Below are 19011 nucleotides of genomic sequence, written 5' to 3'. Positions count from 1 at the left end.
TCATCCAATGACTATGTCATTTGCCTAGTGACCTGAAATTACATTTGTCCATTTGCCAATACCAGGTAACCACTATATGAAAGTTTTATGGAATAGAAAGGTCAACCTTCAAAATTATCTTTAATAATTAGAAATGTTAATATTGGTTATCACGGTTACCACATTATGGTCAAGTTCTTTGATCCTACATGAGTTACCATAATCATGTGACCTGCAACTAATGTCTGATGGTCAATGGTACTTGATTAACCATTTGTCTAAGTTTTATTAAATAGCTCCATCTACTTTCATAATTGTGATGACATTGCCCAAACTTAGACTTGGTTAATATTTCTATGTCGAAATCACAACATAGTCAGGATTCGTGCATGCTAAATCACCTTTTGACCTTAACCCTATGGCCTGAAACTCATACATAATGATCAGATTGTTGATAACCTTATTTCCAAGTTTCATAAAATGCATCCTTATTCTTTCAAACTTATGATAATGTGTAGAAAAAAAAATCAACTTGGTTAAGATTTCAATGTGTGATACCCCAACCATGGTCAAAGTTCATTGACCCTAAATAATAATAAAAACAGTCAGCGCATAATATATTATGAATAACGTCTCCATGCACTTCCAAAGGAAAGCTAGGCTACCTAGGCAGTCCAGCATTCAAGAAATTTCTTCCTACAGGGTACCATTCACCTCACCTGGGTTGAGTGTAGCACAATGTGGATAAATTTCTTACTGAAGGCAATTACGCCATGGCTGGGATTGGAACCCACGACCCTCTGTTTCAAAGTCAGAAGACTAATCCACTAGGCCACAACGACCCACACTGACCTTCAACTGACCTAAATGACCTTCAACCTTGATCATGTGACTTGATATCCATTCAAAATGATCAGTGATACTTAATTACCCTCAAGTCCAAGTTTCATGTACTCGGTCCATATACTTTGACATTTCAAAAACTTAACCTTGGTTATGATTTCAACGTTGACGACGCCGTTGCCGCCAGCAGAAAAGCGATGCCTATAATCTCTCTCAATGATACAGGTGTGACAAAAAGGGCTTGGTTTACAAGCAGTAAGTCTCATACACCATTGTGGCTAAACCTATCTAGTCTATTATCAATTTGGTCTAATTACCACTTGATCTAACTATCACTTGGGCTAATACTTGCTTGATCTGTCATTTACTCCGACGTTCACACAGAAAGTATAATTTTCACATTGTCTTACTTATTAATTTGCACTTGGTTAAATGAAAATTTGGTTCATAAACAGTTAAGGCCACCGCACACCTTACGACTGTTTGCGATACGATTTTCGAACAAATCACATTTTGCTAATTTTCTGAAAATGTGAATGGAACATATAATTTTATTTGAGGTTTGAATTAATTGAAAGAATACTAATATAACCATTTTTAAAGATTGAAAGCCTTTATTTTGGAGTAAAGGCCAAATCAGTTTCAAATCGTAGCTAATCGTATGACTGCTATGACATCATTACGACTAGATATCGAATTCGCTTTTATTAAAGAAGGATGATAGCATAGTCACAGAATTGAACATAGGTATTTGTACGATGATTTAGAACATTACACAGTAAGATATTCCAGGTCTCAATGTTAGCATCAAATTCTACTACATTTATTCTGTAATCGGGTCGCAGACAAATCGTAAGGTGTGCGGTAGCCTTTAGACCTAGTGGATCGTACATGTAGATGAAACTGGTAAAGATGAACTCTATGGATTTGGTCGTGTGAGATGAGACCAAATGGAAACTAGACACAGAGGGCAAAGACCACGTGGCAATTTCCTAACACGAAGTCATCTGAATTGCAAAAAAAAGTTGTAGAAATTTCCCTGATTGGTGTTTGATGTGATGTTAGAATACTGTTCATCTACACATCTTCTGCAGCGGTCTGTTGAGGTCTGTTCTGATTGACCTCTACCAGCCGGAAAGCGCGTATCACCATGGCGATAACAGACAAAAAATTATGAAGTACATCCACGAATGGTCGAGTTGAAGTTCTTGTGGCCACGCCCACGTTAAAGCAAAACATGGCGCAAGGCTGGCAGAGTCCGTTAAAGATAGCTGTGGCCACTGGCCTCAAGAAATAATCCCCGAATCCAGTTGTTACACCAACTAATAGCGCACTGATAATATTGTATGCAAGGAAACGTAATCCTTCCAGAAGAAATATGAGGACAAAGTCGACGAGGATGCGTAGTGTTGCAAAGATCTCGCGGGCACACCGGCGAAAGATGAGTTCTGATTTATCTGCGATGGTCGTCATGTAAACAGGTTCCTGAGAAGGTCTGGTGTCCGCGTATGACGTGTTGCCATGGTGATAGATATACACAAATCTGGAGAGACAAAATCAAGGGTGGAAAAATATTTGGAGTTAATCTACACAGGACAGTAAATGTAGGTTTCCTCTCAGACTATCGGTTGTAAATGTTTCATAAACTGTATATTAAGGGCCAAAATTCTTTGATTTGTGAAATCATCTATTTTAGGTGCATTATTACCATCATCATCATCACCATCATCACCATCATTATCATCACCATCATCATCTTCATGATCATCATCACCATCATCATCACCATCATCACCATCATCATCACCATCTTCCCCATCATCATCATTATTAACATCATCTTCATCATCATCACCATGATCACCATGATCACCATCATCATCATCATCATCATTATCATCATCAACATCACCACCATCATCATCATTAACATCATCAGCATCGTCATCATTACCATCATCATCATCATCATCACCATCTTCCCCATCATCATCAACATCATCACCATCATCATCATCATCATCATAATCAGCATCATAATCAGCATCGTCATCACCATCAACATCATCATCTTCATGATCATCATCACCATCATTACCATCATCATCATCATTACCATCATCATCAACATCATCACCATCATCACCATCATTAACATCATCAATATCATCATCATCACCATCACCATCATCATCATCATCAGTGTTTTAGGATAATTTAGAGTGAATTATATGGCACAAAGTTATAAATCACAAACATCTTTGATTTTCATTATCATTTTTGTTATCATTACATGATTCTCTTTTATGGCTTGATGACCAAACACTTACCTTGTTTCTCTATCATCCTCATCCAAGGAAATAATTGTCTCTACATCTTCCTCCTCCTTCTTATACACAACATCGACCTCTGAGTGTTTGAGGCTTGGGACCGGAGGGGTCGTCATAGCAACCTGCATCTCCCGTGGAGGCTCCTCTGTCTTCTTTGTTTTCTTCTCTTTTGATTTGCTCTTCAGACTGATTGACCACCCTTTCTTCTTCTTTGGACTGTTATCTTCTGGTTGAAGATCAGCTTTAGGATCTAAATAAAAAAAGGAAGATCATCTTTGTAAAATTTGGCGAAAGGGAAGATCAAAGCAAGGAAAAAGATATCTGTGAGGTAGTTTTCAGAAATTTTAAAGAAAATTAGACAAACATTATAAACATTGAACAAAAATCTTGAATTCTTGAATCATAATATGTGATACCAACATATAATATGAATATCAAATAAGTATATAATTGAAGGAAAGTAGATGCAACTTCCTACAGTACAACAAGTATGAAGTATGCATGGTGAACAAAGGCTCTACATTTCAATATCAAACAGAACTGTACTATTTCCATAGAAACGTTTTAACTGAACAAATGTAAAAACCAATTTGGCTGTTTTATATGTATACATGTAATATTCTGTTTGTTTTGGGTAATCATGTACACACATTCATCAAGATTTGGGGCAATGCAATGACCCACATTATTCTTCCCTTCAATTATTACAGGTTTAGAATGCTCAGGATACAGCTTCCAGGGTTTTAACTAGTTTGTCAAAGTATGCATTTCACCAATTCTCCATAGGTTACATTGGTTGCCATTCTCAAAGTGTATAGAATTTAAATACTTCCTCTCACTTGGAAAATGTTAAATGGTATGGCACCAAAATATCAACAGGACCTTGTCATGCCTTTAATATACATCAGCTCATAGCCTAAGATCATCACACAAATAACTTCTCAAGACTCCCAAGTCAAGTGTAGCATATGGTGCGCAAGCTTTCTCTGCCTCAGCACCTTCTCTCTGAAATCGTTTGCCGTTGAATTTAAAAATTATACCATCACTGGAGACCTTCAAATCTAAACTGAAGTCTTATCTTCTCTAACAATATTAGTCATTGGCACTTTGACACTCATCCAAACTCTCTCTCATTCTTTCTTTTCTTGTGCGCCTTGGAATAGAATATTTCTAGATAGATGGCACTATATAATTGCCTATTATCATTATTATTATCATTATCATCATCATCATCATTACAACGCACTCCAAAATGAAAAATCATGCAGCTTTAATTTACCAAGTTTTACATAATCACCTGTAATTGGTTCTGAGTTATTGGTGTTATTGTTTGCTTCAAGTCCATCCCTCTCCCTCAGAATCCTGGTCAGTGCTTTCTGGTTCTCGTCAGCAGATTCGTCCCATGAGGCTGAATCTAAGACTACAATAAATCATGAAAAATGGGTTAAGTTATCAAACTGGAATACATAGGCAATAATTTTCACTTTGAAATAGTAACATATGTGACCAGCCACACCAAAACCAACAAGCAGTCCCCAGGAAATGTCCTCTGAAAACAGCAAAAATTTTAATAGCAAAAATTTTAATTTGAGCTTCAAACTTCAAAACAATAAAAATTAACTCATTTTAAAGAGTACTTCTTCTTCTTCTATACAGTGTCAAATTTTAAAGCTATAATATTGAATAAATAAAAAGATTTTCCTTGACACACATTTTTCCGGACTGCCTGGAAGTTTCATTAGGATTGCACAGTAAGCACATCTCATGCTTGAGTGAACTCTGAACTTCAAACATTGTTTTCTCCTCATTCTGTGAAACTCTCACTTTACTTTCTTCTGCATTCCATCAAGTGTTTTGGGGGGTTACGATTGATCACGTTTGACAAGTAACATATCATTTCAAAGCTTAGGATGTGCCTTCTCAAACGTAATAAAGATCCTAAAATCATTTTTGGTGACTTGATGTTAGGATGTGCCTTTTCAAACACAAACAAGATCTTAACAAGGCAAAAGCGATTTTGTGTCTCGCCCACTTATGAAAATAAACAGAAATATCGTGATTTGCGAGGGCACGCAACAGAATTGTATCAAATCTTCATTGTGAAATGGCTGGGATGGAATAACACTTGTCATAAGAGCCTTGCACATAAGTGAAAATGACCTTTGACCTTATCATGTGACCTCCGACTGCAGCATAACATGCAGGTCCCCCAAGTCCATCTACCATCCAAGTTTGGTTGAAAAGTGACTTACGGTTGCGGAGTTAGGTGTCATAAGAGAGTCTTGCATGTAAACTTTAACGTTGACCTGAAAATGACCTTTGACCTTACCATGTGAACTCCGACTGCAGCCTAACATGCAGGTCCCCCAAGTCCATCCACCGTCCCACTTTGGTTGAAAAGTGACTTACGGTTGCGGAGTTAGGTGTCATAAGAGAGTCTCTCATGTAAACTTTAACATTGACATGAAAATGACCTTTGACCTTACCATGTGACCTCCGACTGAGGCATAACATGCAGGTCCCCCAAGTCCATCTACCATCAAAGTTTGGATTCCTTCAGAAATGACACCAAACCCATCATATATTACAGGAACTCACCTTGTTCTTTTCTTGATTTGGCCTTGGTCTTGGGCGGGGCAGGGTCATACGACTCCCCCTTCCTAGTCCGCCCTGGTCTCTGGGCAGTTTTCTGACTAGGAGGGCCACCATCATCATCTGTAATAAGAAGATCATTTTATTCAAAAAGGTTATTTTGACACCAAAAAAGGGAACAGGTGAATGTACAGGGATGAACGTCTTCATTTTCATAACAGCGTTTAATACTGAAAGGAGAACCCTTGGGAAAGCCTGATTTGGACTTTTAATTAGCAGGTCTGCGGAAACCAGAATGTTTCGTAACTATAGGAATCTTTGGAACAGGGCAAGGCGCATCTTCTGAACAGAACTTTGGTCATGCGTAGAATCTGGAGAATATTTCTTCATGAAATGAAAAAAGGGGGCAATCAAAACAGCAAGCCCCCATACCACCAATACATGTGGGACCCCCCCCCTGGTGTATTTGACCTCAAAAGGAGGAAATTACTTGCAAAAAATCAATTAAGAATAATAAAAATACATGAGATTTGAATACAGTCAGTCGGCAAGACTTGAAAAAGTGGCTTCTTTTATCCAAGTGATATTCATGACTAAGAGGGTTTTTGCATTGTTAATGAGCTTGGTGCGAACCAAAACACCTCTTTTTATTCGGCCATTGCTGCTCTAAATATTGACCAAATTTGATGTTTTTGGTATCTTTGTAAAGAAGGAGATTCGTTCTTTTAGGTCATGTGTTTGGACTTTTAATAGAATGTTGTAATATAGGAAAATCTTCTGATACAAAACATAATACAAAATAATTTTATTCATGCAAAAAGAGTTGTTATTTTCACACTTAATTTCTGTTTGAGCACAAATGATTTTTAGATCATGATAAAGCTGAAGATCTAAGCTTTAATACGATATATTTTTTATAAGAAGGTGTATTTTATATGGGTCAGCAGCCAGCTTTTCATAGGCCAAGTATATTTAGCAGCTCAAAAACAAGAATACTGCGCTCTGATTGGTCATAGAGACCACATATCCACGCAAATTCCAATGTTCCCCACACTGGGCCTCTGCAAGGTCACAATCACCATGTGGTAATCTCTTCAAATTACCCGCGCCTGTTGTTGCGAAAACATTATTCAGCCAATCAGAACTCTGGATTTTATGTTACTCAGAAATTTAGAAATCTCATCTTGCATCTTGATGGAAAAGGCTGGCTCCTGACCCATCTAAAAGATGCCACATATCAAGAGTGACATTGTAAGAAAGTATAGAGTTTGAGCTTTCTGATGGTATAATGTTGGTGCCTAAAACACAAAATGTTGCACTATTTGCAAGTAAAAACAGGGGAAGAAAATTCTGTTTGATGCATCTTTTCAGGTGAAAAATTAACTTATTTATCAAAATATTTTATTCCAAAGAAATAACCAGTATATATAAAAGTAACATTTACTCTTCCCCATGGTACAAAAATAATCAATTTTACTCAAGGAGAAAGTGGTTAAATTCTTTGAGAAAAAAAGTCTCACAATTCACGAGATTTTGCAGGGACATGAATTCAGCCACTAGAGGTCTTGGATAAATCTTGCCCATTTGCTCATTAACTCAGGGGCTTGCTGGCTGACTGGATAGCACACTTTCCATCTTGATTAGATGCTCAAGGCGCTTAAGAGCAGAACAACAACAAGTGGAATGCCTCTGGCCGTCTCATCTGCATCACGCAGTTCAATATAGCAGCAGTGCTGACTTTGAAAACTACTCTAACTCGCACAAGATGTTCAGTGATACATGGTTACTATTATGTCCACTTTTTATGAACTAGACCAATAAACTTTCAAAGTTATGATGGGAATTCAACAGATATCCCCAATTCGGCCAAAGTTCATTGACCTTACATGACCTTTGACCTTGATCATGTGACCTGAAACTCGCACAGGATGTTCAGTGATACTTGATTACTCTTATGTCCAAGTTTCATGAATCAGATCCATAAACTTTCAAAGTTATGATGGTAATTCAACAGATACACCCCATTCGGCCAAAGTTCATTGACCTTTGACCTTGGTCATGTGACCTGAAACTCGAACAGGATGTTCAGTGATACTTGATTACTCTTATGTCCAAGTTTCATGAATCAGATCCATAAACTTTCAAAGTTATGATGGTAATTCAACAGATACACCCCATTCGGCCAAAGTTGATTGACCTTTGACCTTGGTCATGTGACCTGAAACTCGAACAGGATGTTCAGTGATACTTGATTACTCTTATGTCCAAGTTTCATGAATCAGATCCATAAACTTTCAAAGTTATGATGGTAATTCAACAGATACACCCAATTCGGCCAAAGTTCATTGACCTTTGACCTTGGTCATGTAACCTGAAATGCGCACAGGATGTTCAGTGATACTTGATTACTCTAATGTCCAAGTTTCATGAATCAGATCCATAAACTTTCAAAGTTATGATGGTAATTCAACAGATACCCCCAATTCGGCCAAAGTTCATTGACCCTAAATGACCTTTGACCTTGGTCATGTGACATAAAACTCATGCAGGATGTTCAGTGATACTTGATTAACCTTATGTCTAAGTTTCATGAACTAGGTCCATATACTTTCTAAGTTATGATGTCATTTCAAAAACTTAACCTCAGGTTAAGATTTTGATGATTCCTCCAACATGGTCTAAGTTCATTGACCCTAAATGACCTTTGACCTTGGTCATGTGACATAAAACTCATGCAGGATGTTCAGTAATACTTGATTAACCTTATGGCCAAGTTTCATTAACTAGGTCCATATACTTTCTAAGTTATGATGTCATTTCAAAAACTTAACCTGAGGTTAAGATTTGATGTTGACGCCGCCGCCGTCGGAAAAGCGGCGCCTATAGTCTCACTCTGCTATGCAGGTGAGACAAAAAACCCAACATGGCCAAAGTTCATTGACCTTTCATGACCTTTGACCTTGATCATGTTACCTGAAACTCGAACAGGATGTTCAGTGATACTTGATTACTCTTATGTACAAGTTTCATGAATCAGATCCATAAACTTTCAAAGTTATGATGGTAATTCAACAGATACACCCAATTCGGCCAAAGTTCATTGACCTTTGACCTTGGTCATGTGACCTGAAACGCGCACAGGATGTTCAGTGATACTTGATTACTCTAATGTCCAAGTTTAATGAATCAGATCCATAAACTTTCAAAGTTATGATGGGAATTCAACAGATATCCCCAATTCGGCCAAAGTTCATTGACCCTAAATGACCTTTGACCTTGGTCATGTGATGTGAAACTCATGTAGGATGTTCAGTGATACTTGATTAACCTTATGTCCAAGTTTCATGAACTAGGTCCATATATTTTCTAAGTTATGATGACATTTCAAAAACTTAACCTCAGGTTAAGATTTCGGAGACCTCTGTCCCAGCAGCGATGCCGTCATGGACAATGACGGCATCGCCGCCGTCGGAAAAGCTGCGCCTATAGTCTCACTTTGCTTCGCAGGTGAGAAAAAAACTATTTAAATATGTCTGAACAAATTAATGTCTATCAAAAAGCACTCTTAAACAGGTTATGTTTTCAGGTTGCCCTTGAAGGTGGTCAATACTTAAAATTAAGCCTATCCAAGTAGTAAATTCTTATAATAATAATAATATAGGGTATTTATATTGCACACATATCCACCTTGTTAGGTGCTCAAGGCGCTCATATATTACCCGGCTAAGTTAGGCGTTCATAGCGCACACAGCTTTTTTAGGAATTACTTCCTACCGGTACCCATTAACCTCACCTGGGTTGAGTGCAGCACACTGTGGATCAGTTTCTTGCTGAAGTAAACTACGCAATGGCTGGGATTCAAACCCACGACCCTCTGTTTCAAAGTCCGAAGACTAATCCACTGGGCCACAACGCTCCACAATGAATGTGTATCTCACAAAATTTCAGGTATTCAATACTAAAAAGGTTCATAAAATCACAAAATAAAGATTTTTAATGCCCAAGGTCTCAAACATTTTAAAACCACAAACTTTTGTTATAATTACAGACCAATTAGATTTCAGTATACACATATAGAAAAGCTTAAAGTGAGCAATATGAGATCAACTTTATCCTTGAATGGTGAATTAGTCTGTCGAGAGAGCTAATTGAAACTTGATAAAGTGGGTCTTCACACAAAGATGAGCACATTCAATTCCTGAATGAGACCCTTTTTAATTCAGTACACAATGCATTGTGAAATGCATAACTCGAGTGAAGGGTATGCACTTGACCGTGACCTTTACAAACGATTAACTACGCATGTGCAATGATCATTGCAATGATCATTGCACATTGCACGATCATTCGGAGGATAATAAAGCAATTAAGCGATACAAGTACCGGTACTGTACAAATATTTGCAAGCTAAACAAGTCTTGGGACAAACAAAATCTGAAAGCCTGACTGTGTTTTTGACAGAAAACACATCTAATTCGCACACGCATCATGAATCAAAAAATGCTATTGTTCTTCCTCTTGTTTGTTGATGTACATGTATGGATAAGAGCTGTTCAGGTGCCAGTACCTACAGTACCGGTGCAGGTTATTAATATTGTTTCATGCATGACACGAACAGAAGCTACAGTAGGAAACTGCTGCAATTTAGGTGACACCACAGGTAGGAAGACCTCATAATCTTTCAAACTCCATTTTTTCCTTCTTCTTTTAATGCCATTAATAAGTTCATTTGGCATGACTGATGTATGAGATATATACCTGATATATCTGATCAACCACAACTATATTATTCAAATTATTTTCTAGATATGCTGAATATTCTTACACTCATTGTTTTGTTGAAAATTTAGCGTCCTTCTCTTTGTTAATAATAATAATACACAGTTCTTGCATAGTGCATATCACAATTATGAATAATGTCTCTATGCACTTCCAAAGGACTTGGATATTAGTACCCCAGCTGTAGCTTGGCAGCCGTAATTACTAAGATTAGAGCCTACACACATTTCAAGGAATAAATTCCTGCCAGGTACCCATTCACCTTACCTGGGTTGAGTGCAGCACAATGTGGATAAATTTCTTGCCGAAGGAAATTATACCATGACTGGGACTCGAACCCACGACCCTCCATGACGAAAACCTCCGTTTGGGAACACTATACCCCAGATTTTCCATGGACCTACTCCATGGTTTTTCTCAATCAATTACTGCCCCAAGTAAGTATCAAAACACCTGTTTCTTGACCTCGGTCCAAAGATAACATAATAGCCCGAGCGCGGTCCCCGGCAAAGCATGCCGCCATTTTTTATTCACTTACTTTCCTTATTTCGAGGTCGATTTTCTTCGTTCAAAATTGAAAATGGACTAACATTGAATTTCTGAATACAATATGCCTTTGAAAACGTGATTAAATATCGAATACAATAATTTCATTCCGAAGGTCCTACTACAGGCAGAGAAGTCTTACGTAATAGCACAGCTGTTGTTTATCATTTCGTCCCTGGCCCAATGCTCATAATCTGGCCTGTGGAGACAGCGGGGATTACCTGGCCAAGCGGGGTTGATCAGGTGGGTGTTTCATAAAGCTGTTCGTAAGTTAAGAGCGACTGGTGATCCTGTCTTGCGGTAAATGGTACACACCATTGGCGATGATCACCAGTCGTTTTTAAAGTCGCTCTTAACTTACGAACAGCTTTATGAAACCGCCCCATGATCTCAAATACGATTTGGGGTCTAATACAGCAGTTTGCAGTCTGAACTGCGGTCTTTCTCCAAACGGGGATTCGACGTAATGCTGTTTCAAAGTCTGGAGACTAATCCACTCGGCCACAATGCTCCACAATGGACATTGTGCAAAGTTCCTGTAGAAAAATTCTGACATTCATTCATTTCCATATACAGTTGAGGTTGATCGGATCAATCGTAATTCATTGTAAGACGGGGCCATGTAGTAAAATTATAGGCCTATACATGGGCGTAAGTCTGGGAGGGGGGGGGGTGGGGTGGGGAATACATCCCCCACTTTTGAAAGATGGATGGCATACAATCACCCCCCTCCCACTTTCCAAGACAGAAATGGTATTTAATAATCATCAAATTATGATTAACACTACTCTTAATGAGTGGATTCATCTTCAAAAGCGGTTAAATTGCTGAAATTGGCCTAATTTTGTATACTAAAAAATATCCCCTGCATCATGAGCCCCATGCAACAAATGTGTTTAGGGGTCATATTCTGGTGAGAACTTGTTCAGGGGATTATTTTGCAATTTGCACGCAGAGAAAGACTCCTTTAGGGGGTGTGTGAAAATAATTTGGTCACGCATGTGTACAGCAATACATTTGACCCACCCCCCGGCACGAGTCTACGGATACTACTTCCATAACACTTCAAGTATATATGTAAGTGTACAATGAGCTATACTGATGACATTGACCAAATCAATTCCGTTAATGAAACACGAAAGGCATGTTAGGACAGCAGTATTTCCCACACACTTTACAATTTCATCCGTTTATAGAGCTTTAAGTCATGTTAATTCCATTACAGAGTAATGAATTCAAATATGAATGTTGCATCATCTCCCGATATATAATCTTTAAAATTATTCAAAGTCTTTCCTTTCTGCAATATTTTTCTTTAAATTTGCATCTTTGCACTATTTCCACAAAGCTTTTGAAAGTTTGGCCTATAATCATTTTATGAAGCACCCTTAATCCCCATCAACATGATCCCTTTGTTTCATTCTTATTTGACCTGTTGCATAAAGGATTTTTTAAAAATGTTGCCTGGGCTTAACCGGCGATATAGACGATTAATAGCCCTGCACTCACATCCATGCGTGAGTAAACATTACGCACAGTGCGCCCGCAATACCCCAAAATATATACCCCCGATGACCAAGAGTCAGCTAGTGCCCTAGTGCTAAGATCAGTTGAGATTTCTGTGTCTGGAGAGTTAAGGTCAAGCCAAAGTAAGTGTTCAGCAGGACCTCCACACCATGCTGGATGCAAGTAGGGTAATTTATTCAATAACAGCGCTGCGAGCAGGAATAATTTATCTAATACACCTGGTGATATTATGTACACGGTTATATACCCTAGTACATGTAGCCCTTGTGGGGGTATCCCCAAAATATTTTGAATATATTGCTATCATCCCCCACTGCTTGCACCAGATTTACCCTAGTGATAATATAATTTTTGTTCATTTCTGCCCGATTAACTACATGTATCATAGGCGGATCCAGGGGGGGCCCGAGGGGCCTGGGCCCCCCCTATTGGCGGAGCAAAAAAAAGAAAAAAAGGGGAAAAGGAAAAAAGAAAAAAGGAAAAGAGAGGAGAAAAGAAGGAAGGCAAGCATAAGAGGAGGAAGATGAGTGAATAAAATAAGATAAGGGGAAGACTTGGAAATTATTTTTTTTTAATCTTTCATGTCGGGATATAAAATTTTCGCTCGCGCTTTGCGCTCGCATTGCCTTTTAGGTGATATCTTGCTCAATATGGACCTTAAAATATCAAATTCTGAAGTCAATAAACAAAATATATTTCAGCTGGGAAATTGAACTTTCATTTTTTTGTTTTATTTACAAATTGATTTTTTTAAAGTGTAATATGGTCTCAATATTACCAATTTCTGCTTGCGCTGCGCGCTCACAAAATTTGATTTGTCAGTTACCTATATATTATTTTCCTGTATTCCATGAAGTTCTCAAAATATCCCTATTTAGGTCAGATTGTCAAAACGTATCAGCTAGCGCTGCACGCTTGCATTTTGATTAGTGAGTTATGTATATCTCAATATTAATTCTAAAACAAACTACTTAAAATCACCATTTGATGACAATTAATCATAAATTTCTGCTCGCGATTTGCGCTCGCATTGATAGATGCATTGATAAACTCATGCATCTTATTCATAATTACAAAAGTGCTTTAAATGTCCAGTTTTCAGGCCATAATATTAATAGATTTTGCGCTCTCACGCTTAGGAAGAGAAATAGGAAGATAGTCATCATTTTCTTATGATGACATAATGTCCTTATAGAATATATGTCAAAACTCAAAGTAACAATAATTGAAAATATCAGCTCTGTTTTAACTGTTATCCTTTTTCACCTCACAATTTTTCCACAAAGTGCTTGCAATACAGAGCTTAAAGTGACCCCTTTTCAGATCTGAATATCATATATTTTTAGCTCGCGCTTTGCGCTTGCTTTATTGACTTTCATGGTAAAAAAGGTATTTAGAGTACCCAAATTCTAGGTCGATATCTCAAACACAAACGTTTATTCAGATACGCAGCTTGTTCTCCATTCAAATAATTATCCAGTTTCAGATAACAATATAAAAAAATTGTCTGCTCGCGCTTTGTGCTCGCATTATTAATGTGTGAAAATTTCCAATAGCTTAACCTTTTCATGATTTACAAGACATGAATAGAGTGTCCAGAATTTTTCCGCTCGCGCTTCGCGCTCGCATCAATAATATTCAATTTTTGTCTTATCCTTTCCACGATTACAAAAAGTGCTTAAAATTTCCATTATTCAGGTAGAAATGTCAAAAATTTTCAGCTCGCGCTTCGCGCTCGCAATATTTGAATGTTGAAATAAAATGTAGCGTCTTCATGGCTAAGTTCAAGCAGTCCATAACAAATACGTTTTCGATCAGCTCAAAACATATATAAAAATTTTCCGCTCGCGCTCTGCGCTCGCATTATTAATGTAAGGAAGATCCCCACTTCCTCATCCTTTTCATGATTTACAAAACTTGAATAGAGTGTCTCGTTCAGTAGGTCTAAATCACGAAATTTTTTGCTCACGCTTCGCGCTCGCACCAATCGTTTAGTTATATACCTATTATGTTAAGTTACAAAAGTGCTTAGAATTTCCATTCCTTAGGTAAACATGTCAAAAAATTTCAGCTCGCGCTTCGCGCTCGTATTATTTGATTTTTTAAAATATGTAAGATCTTCATGGCTAACTGCAAGCAAGTCCTTAACAGTACCTTTTCCATCAGTTCATTTCCTCGCCCTTCACGTTCGTAATAATTATTCACTTGCATACTAATCTTTTTTTCAGGATTGCCCAGAATGTTCATAACTTTTAGAAAAAAGTACATAAGATTCCCTAAAAAAAATAGCCCGCGCTTCGCGCTCGCATTATATAAATAATGATTACGGTATCATATATTTATGTTTATTCATAAGAATAAAGCAAAGAAGTGACTAATAGGACTACCCCTTTAAAGAAACCAAAAATCCCGGCAGATATCATATTCGAGTGGCCGATCGGGGAAAATATGGCAGAAAAAAAATTCTGGGCCCCCCCTATTGGCGAAGGCTGGATCCGCATGTATAGAATCAGGATCATATATAAATATATATATATATATTTTTTTTTGGGGGGGGAGGTGGTAGTTCTGTGACCTGAAACTCGTGTCACAGGATCACAACTTATTCTTAAATAACCTCATGTCCAAGTTTCATGATATACATGTACATGTTGGTCTTATAGTTATTAATGTTTAAACATTAAACCTTGGTTTGAAACGTCCTCGCTGCTTCCGTGTCTTCTGCCAGACCTTCAACTATGTTTTTGTTCTGCTATGCGTGTTGAGACGAAAATTGATGAAACATCAGTTTGACTGCCAAATAGCACTGAGTAAAGTCAAACTCTCTTTTCCCTTTACACTTTTTCTAGGTTTGCATTTAGTTTGTAGAGTTAAAGACATTCAATGTGGTGAGATCTTTCTTATTGCCATTAGTTTTATTGTTCATACCACAGTCATCAAATTTTCCACAAGAATGTAACATCTCTCTTCTCTCAGGGCGAGTTTATGCTTCCACTTTTCAGGCCAGAATCAGCGTTTTCATACGTGATTAGTCCGAAACGTAGTTGCATCCATGCTTACTTTATGTCATTTGAAACGTCGTCTGACCAGAATCAGTGTTTCTGGCCCGAGAGGGGGGAGGGGGGGGGTACTCGACCAAAAAAGTGGTAGGTATGTGCCATGGGTGAGACAAAAAACAGGGGCTTTGGAGTAGGCTTATTGTAACAAGGCATAAAGCAATTTTGTGTCTCACCTATTAATGAAAATAACCAGAAATATTGTGATTTGTGAGAGCACGCAACAGAATTGTATCGAAAGTTCCTAGTGAAATGACTGGGAGAGAAAGTATTGCATGTAAATTTTAATATTTACCTCAAAATGAACTTTGACCATACCATGTGACCTCCCAAAATAATAACATGCAGGTCCCCTAAGTATATTTACCATCAAAGTTTGGTTGAAAAGTGATTTACATGTACATGTCATCAGAGTCTTGCATGCAAACTTTAACACTGACCTGAAAATGACCTTTGACCGTATCATGTGACCTCCGACTGCAGCATAACATGCAGGTCCCCCAAGTCCATCTACCATCCAGTTTGGTTGAAAAGTGACTCACGGTTGCGGCGTTATGTGTCATAAGGTTTGTGAAGAACGGACAACAGACGGACAACATTTGGATCCCTAAGTCTCGCCTTCACCTCTGGTGGGTGAGACAAAAAGGAGGGTCCTCGGAACGGGCTTCGGAACTATACACAAATAATTGTGAAAACGGGGGTCCTTGGAACAGGTGGCCTGCGTGTGAGTGCGTATACATCCCTATTGAATGGGCATGCGCATGCATGTATGTGCAAGCAGCTAGCCCGGCGGCACGGGCACTTGGTGTGCTCGCGCAGAGGCGATGGTCGGGCAGCGCTCTGCGACCGCTTTTCACCAATATTGCAGCTCATTGTAGCAGATCAATATGGCCGGAATGGCGTAACAAAAATATGCGAAGATTTGGAGCTAAGTTCTTTCTTTTCTCTTAATAAGAAGAAAATGCTATGCTTTGGAGCAGCATTCTTTGTTCTTTTTCTCAATAAGATAAAAAATGCTATGCCTTGGAACAGAAATTTGAGTGTCATTATGTCAAACTTCCCTTTGAACAATACCGCAGTTCGCAATCCGAACTGCGGTGTTGTACCCCATTTTCCATTTGGATCTCCTAAAACTCATTTCCAAGCCCTTATCAACCGCGCTTGGCCAAGTAATCCAGGGGTAATCCCCGCTGTCTCAATTTCACCCCCACAGGCCAGTATATGAGCATTGAGCAAAGGACGAAAAGATAAACAACAGCTGCGCTGTTACGTAAGACTTCTCTGCCTGTAGTAGGACCTTCGGAATGAAATTATTGTATTCCATATTTAATCACATTTTCAAAGGCATATTGTATTCAGTAAACCAATGTTAGTCCATTTTCAATTTCGAACGAAGAAAATCGACCTCGGAATAAGGAAAGTAAGCGGATAAAAATGACGGCATGCTTACAGGGACCGCACTCTGCGCTGCGCATGCATCCCATCGTGTGTGGCCCCCTGCTGTGACTGTATATGCCGGGCTGTTGTTTATCTTCGGACCAACATCAAGAAACAGGTGTTTTGATACTTAAATTGCTTTCTTGAGGCAGTTACGGCTGGAGAAGAGAATCGATGAGAAGGGGAACTGGGGTATAGTGTTCTCAAATGGAAGTTTTTCGTCATGTAAGGGGTCCCCTCCACGGCACATACCCACCATGCAATATAAACTGAGTGCCCCCCCCCAGGTTTCTGGGGTTCACAGAACAACAATAGTAAAAATGTTTAAATGATATATGTCATTTCATTTGGTATATGCTTCTGGTGAGATGAAAATCCGCGGGAAAATACAGTAGGATGGTTCTAACAGGAACTTACCTCCGCGGAATTTGGTTCTAATCATGACCAATATTATTTTGCATGTACTGCGATTATCAAGTTAAACTACTCATCTTATTTGTAATCACAATGTATGTTGAGGTATTTACACAAAAACCCGGAACATGAGATACATGTATATGGTGAGGAGACATCGCTGAGCCAGAAGCCCCAGTAGTATGAAGAAATAAATGTTTTTTTTAATTATTTTAATATTCTTTATTTTGTCATATCATTTCCTTACCATGGTTGAAATTCTATGGCGATGTCATGTAGCTCCATGCAATTACTTATAGATCGGACATTGTTCGAAGTTTAATCAATAACCGACCATAACAACACTCGAGGAATAAAAATTCAAAACAAGTGGAACGCCTCTGGCAGTCTCGCCTGCATTACGCAATTTGATATGGCAGCAGTGCTGCCTTTAAAGAGAGCCCAATGAATATTATTCACAGAAGAAAACACTAATATGATGATAAAATATTGTCCATTGACCCAAAATGACAATTGACCGTGATCGGGTGACCGAAAAATGTGCAAAACAATTCACACTTTATTACCCTTATCAATGTTTCATGATCTAGATCCATAAACTTCCTTAGGTATGATGCCAATTCAACACATACTCCCATCATGGCCAAAGGTCATTAACCTTTAAATTATTTTTGATCTTGGCCATGCTCCTGAAATGCGCACAGGATATTCAGGAATACATGCTGCTCTTATGTCCCAAGTTTCATGAACTAGATCCATAAACTTTTAGAGTTATGACAATTCCTCAAAAAAACCCAACATGGCTAAAGTTTGTTGACCCTATGAAGTTTTACCTCGATCATGTGACCCGTAACTCAAGCAGGATGTTCAGTAATACTTGATTACCCTTATGTCCAAGTTTCATGAACTAGGTCCATATATACTTTCTAAGTTATGACATTTCAAAACTTAACCTTGGTTAAGATTTCAATGTTGACGACGCCGCCGCCGCCGGCGGAAAAGCGGCACCTACATGTATAGTGTCACTCTGCAATGCAGGTGAGACAAAAATGGCATGCCCAATTTGACCTCGCTTTTCTGCTCAACGAATATTACGATGCAAAGCCAGCTGCAAATCGCAATTTTGCATCTGAAAAACAGAATATACAGCACTCCCAGAACGTTTATGATTGGCGATCTGAAAACAAAATCTGAAACGTTGTTTGAAAAAGCTGATTCTGTCTCCGCAATGGAGGCTGCATAAACACACCCTTAAACTTCTATAGAATCCCTTAAATTTTCATGCTTAGCCTGGGAAGAAATCGTATTGCCCTTTTTGAGTGTTCATAATATATTTTTTCCATATCTAAATTCATAATCAGGAAATATATTGTTTGGACTTGGGGAAAGTAGAGAAACCAGAAATAAAAGAGGTGTCTTCTTTTGATTTGAATTTATTAAAAGCTTTGCACTTTCAAAACTCTTCCATCCCTGCACCCCCCCCCCCCTCGAAACAGGTTTTGGATGCT

The 19011-nt window shown here is 38.3% G+C and overlaps 1 protein-coding gene across 1 annotated transcript in view; it reads right to left on the bottom strand.

Moving 5' to 3' along the window:
- Window positions 1–1613: 1613 nt before the first annotated feature.
- The window catches only part of LOC121421014, a 42836-nt gene continuing 25438 nt past the window's right edge, over window positions 1614–19011 (bottom strand). The window contains exons 5-8 of the mRNA XM_041615598.1: window positions 5751–5867; window positions 4450–4572; window positions 3153–3402; window positions 1614–2365 (exon numbers count right to left, since the gene is read on the bottom strand). Coding sequence (XP_041471532.1) covers window positions 1900–2365; window positions 3153–3402; window positions 4450–4572; window positions 5751–5867 — 956 coding nt within the window. The 3' untranslated portion in view covers window positions 1614–1899. The remainder of the gene's footprint in view (window positions 2366–3152; window positions 3403–4449; window positions 4573–5750; window positions 5868–19011) is intronic.

Source organism: Lytechinus variegatus, chromosome 9 (genome assembly GCF_018143015.1).
Source record: "Lytechinus variegatus isolate NC3 chromosome 9, Lvar_3.0, whole genome shotgun sequence".
In the NCBI taxonomy this organism is placed as follows: domain Eukaryota; kingdom Metazoa; phylum Echinodermata; class Echinoidea; order Temnopleuroida; family Toxopneustidae; genus Lytechinus; species Lytechinus variegatus.
The sequence above is the reverse complement of the archived record's forward strand: the minus strand, read 5'-3'. Positions and strand labels throughout refer to the sequence as shown.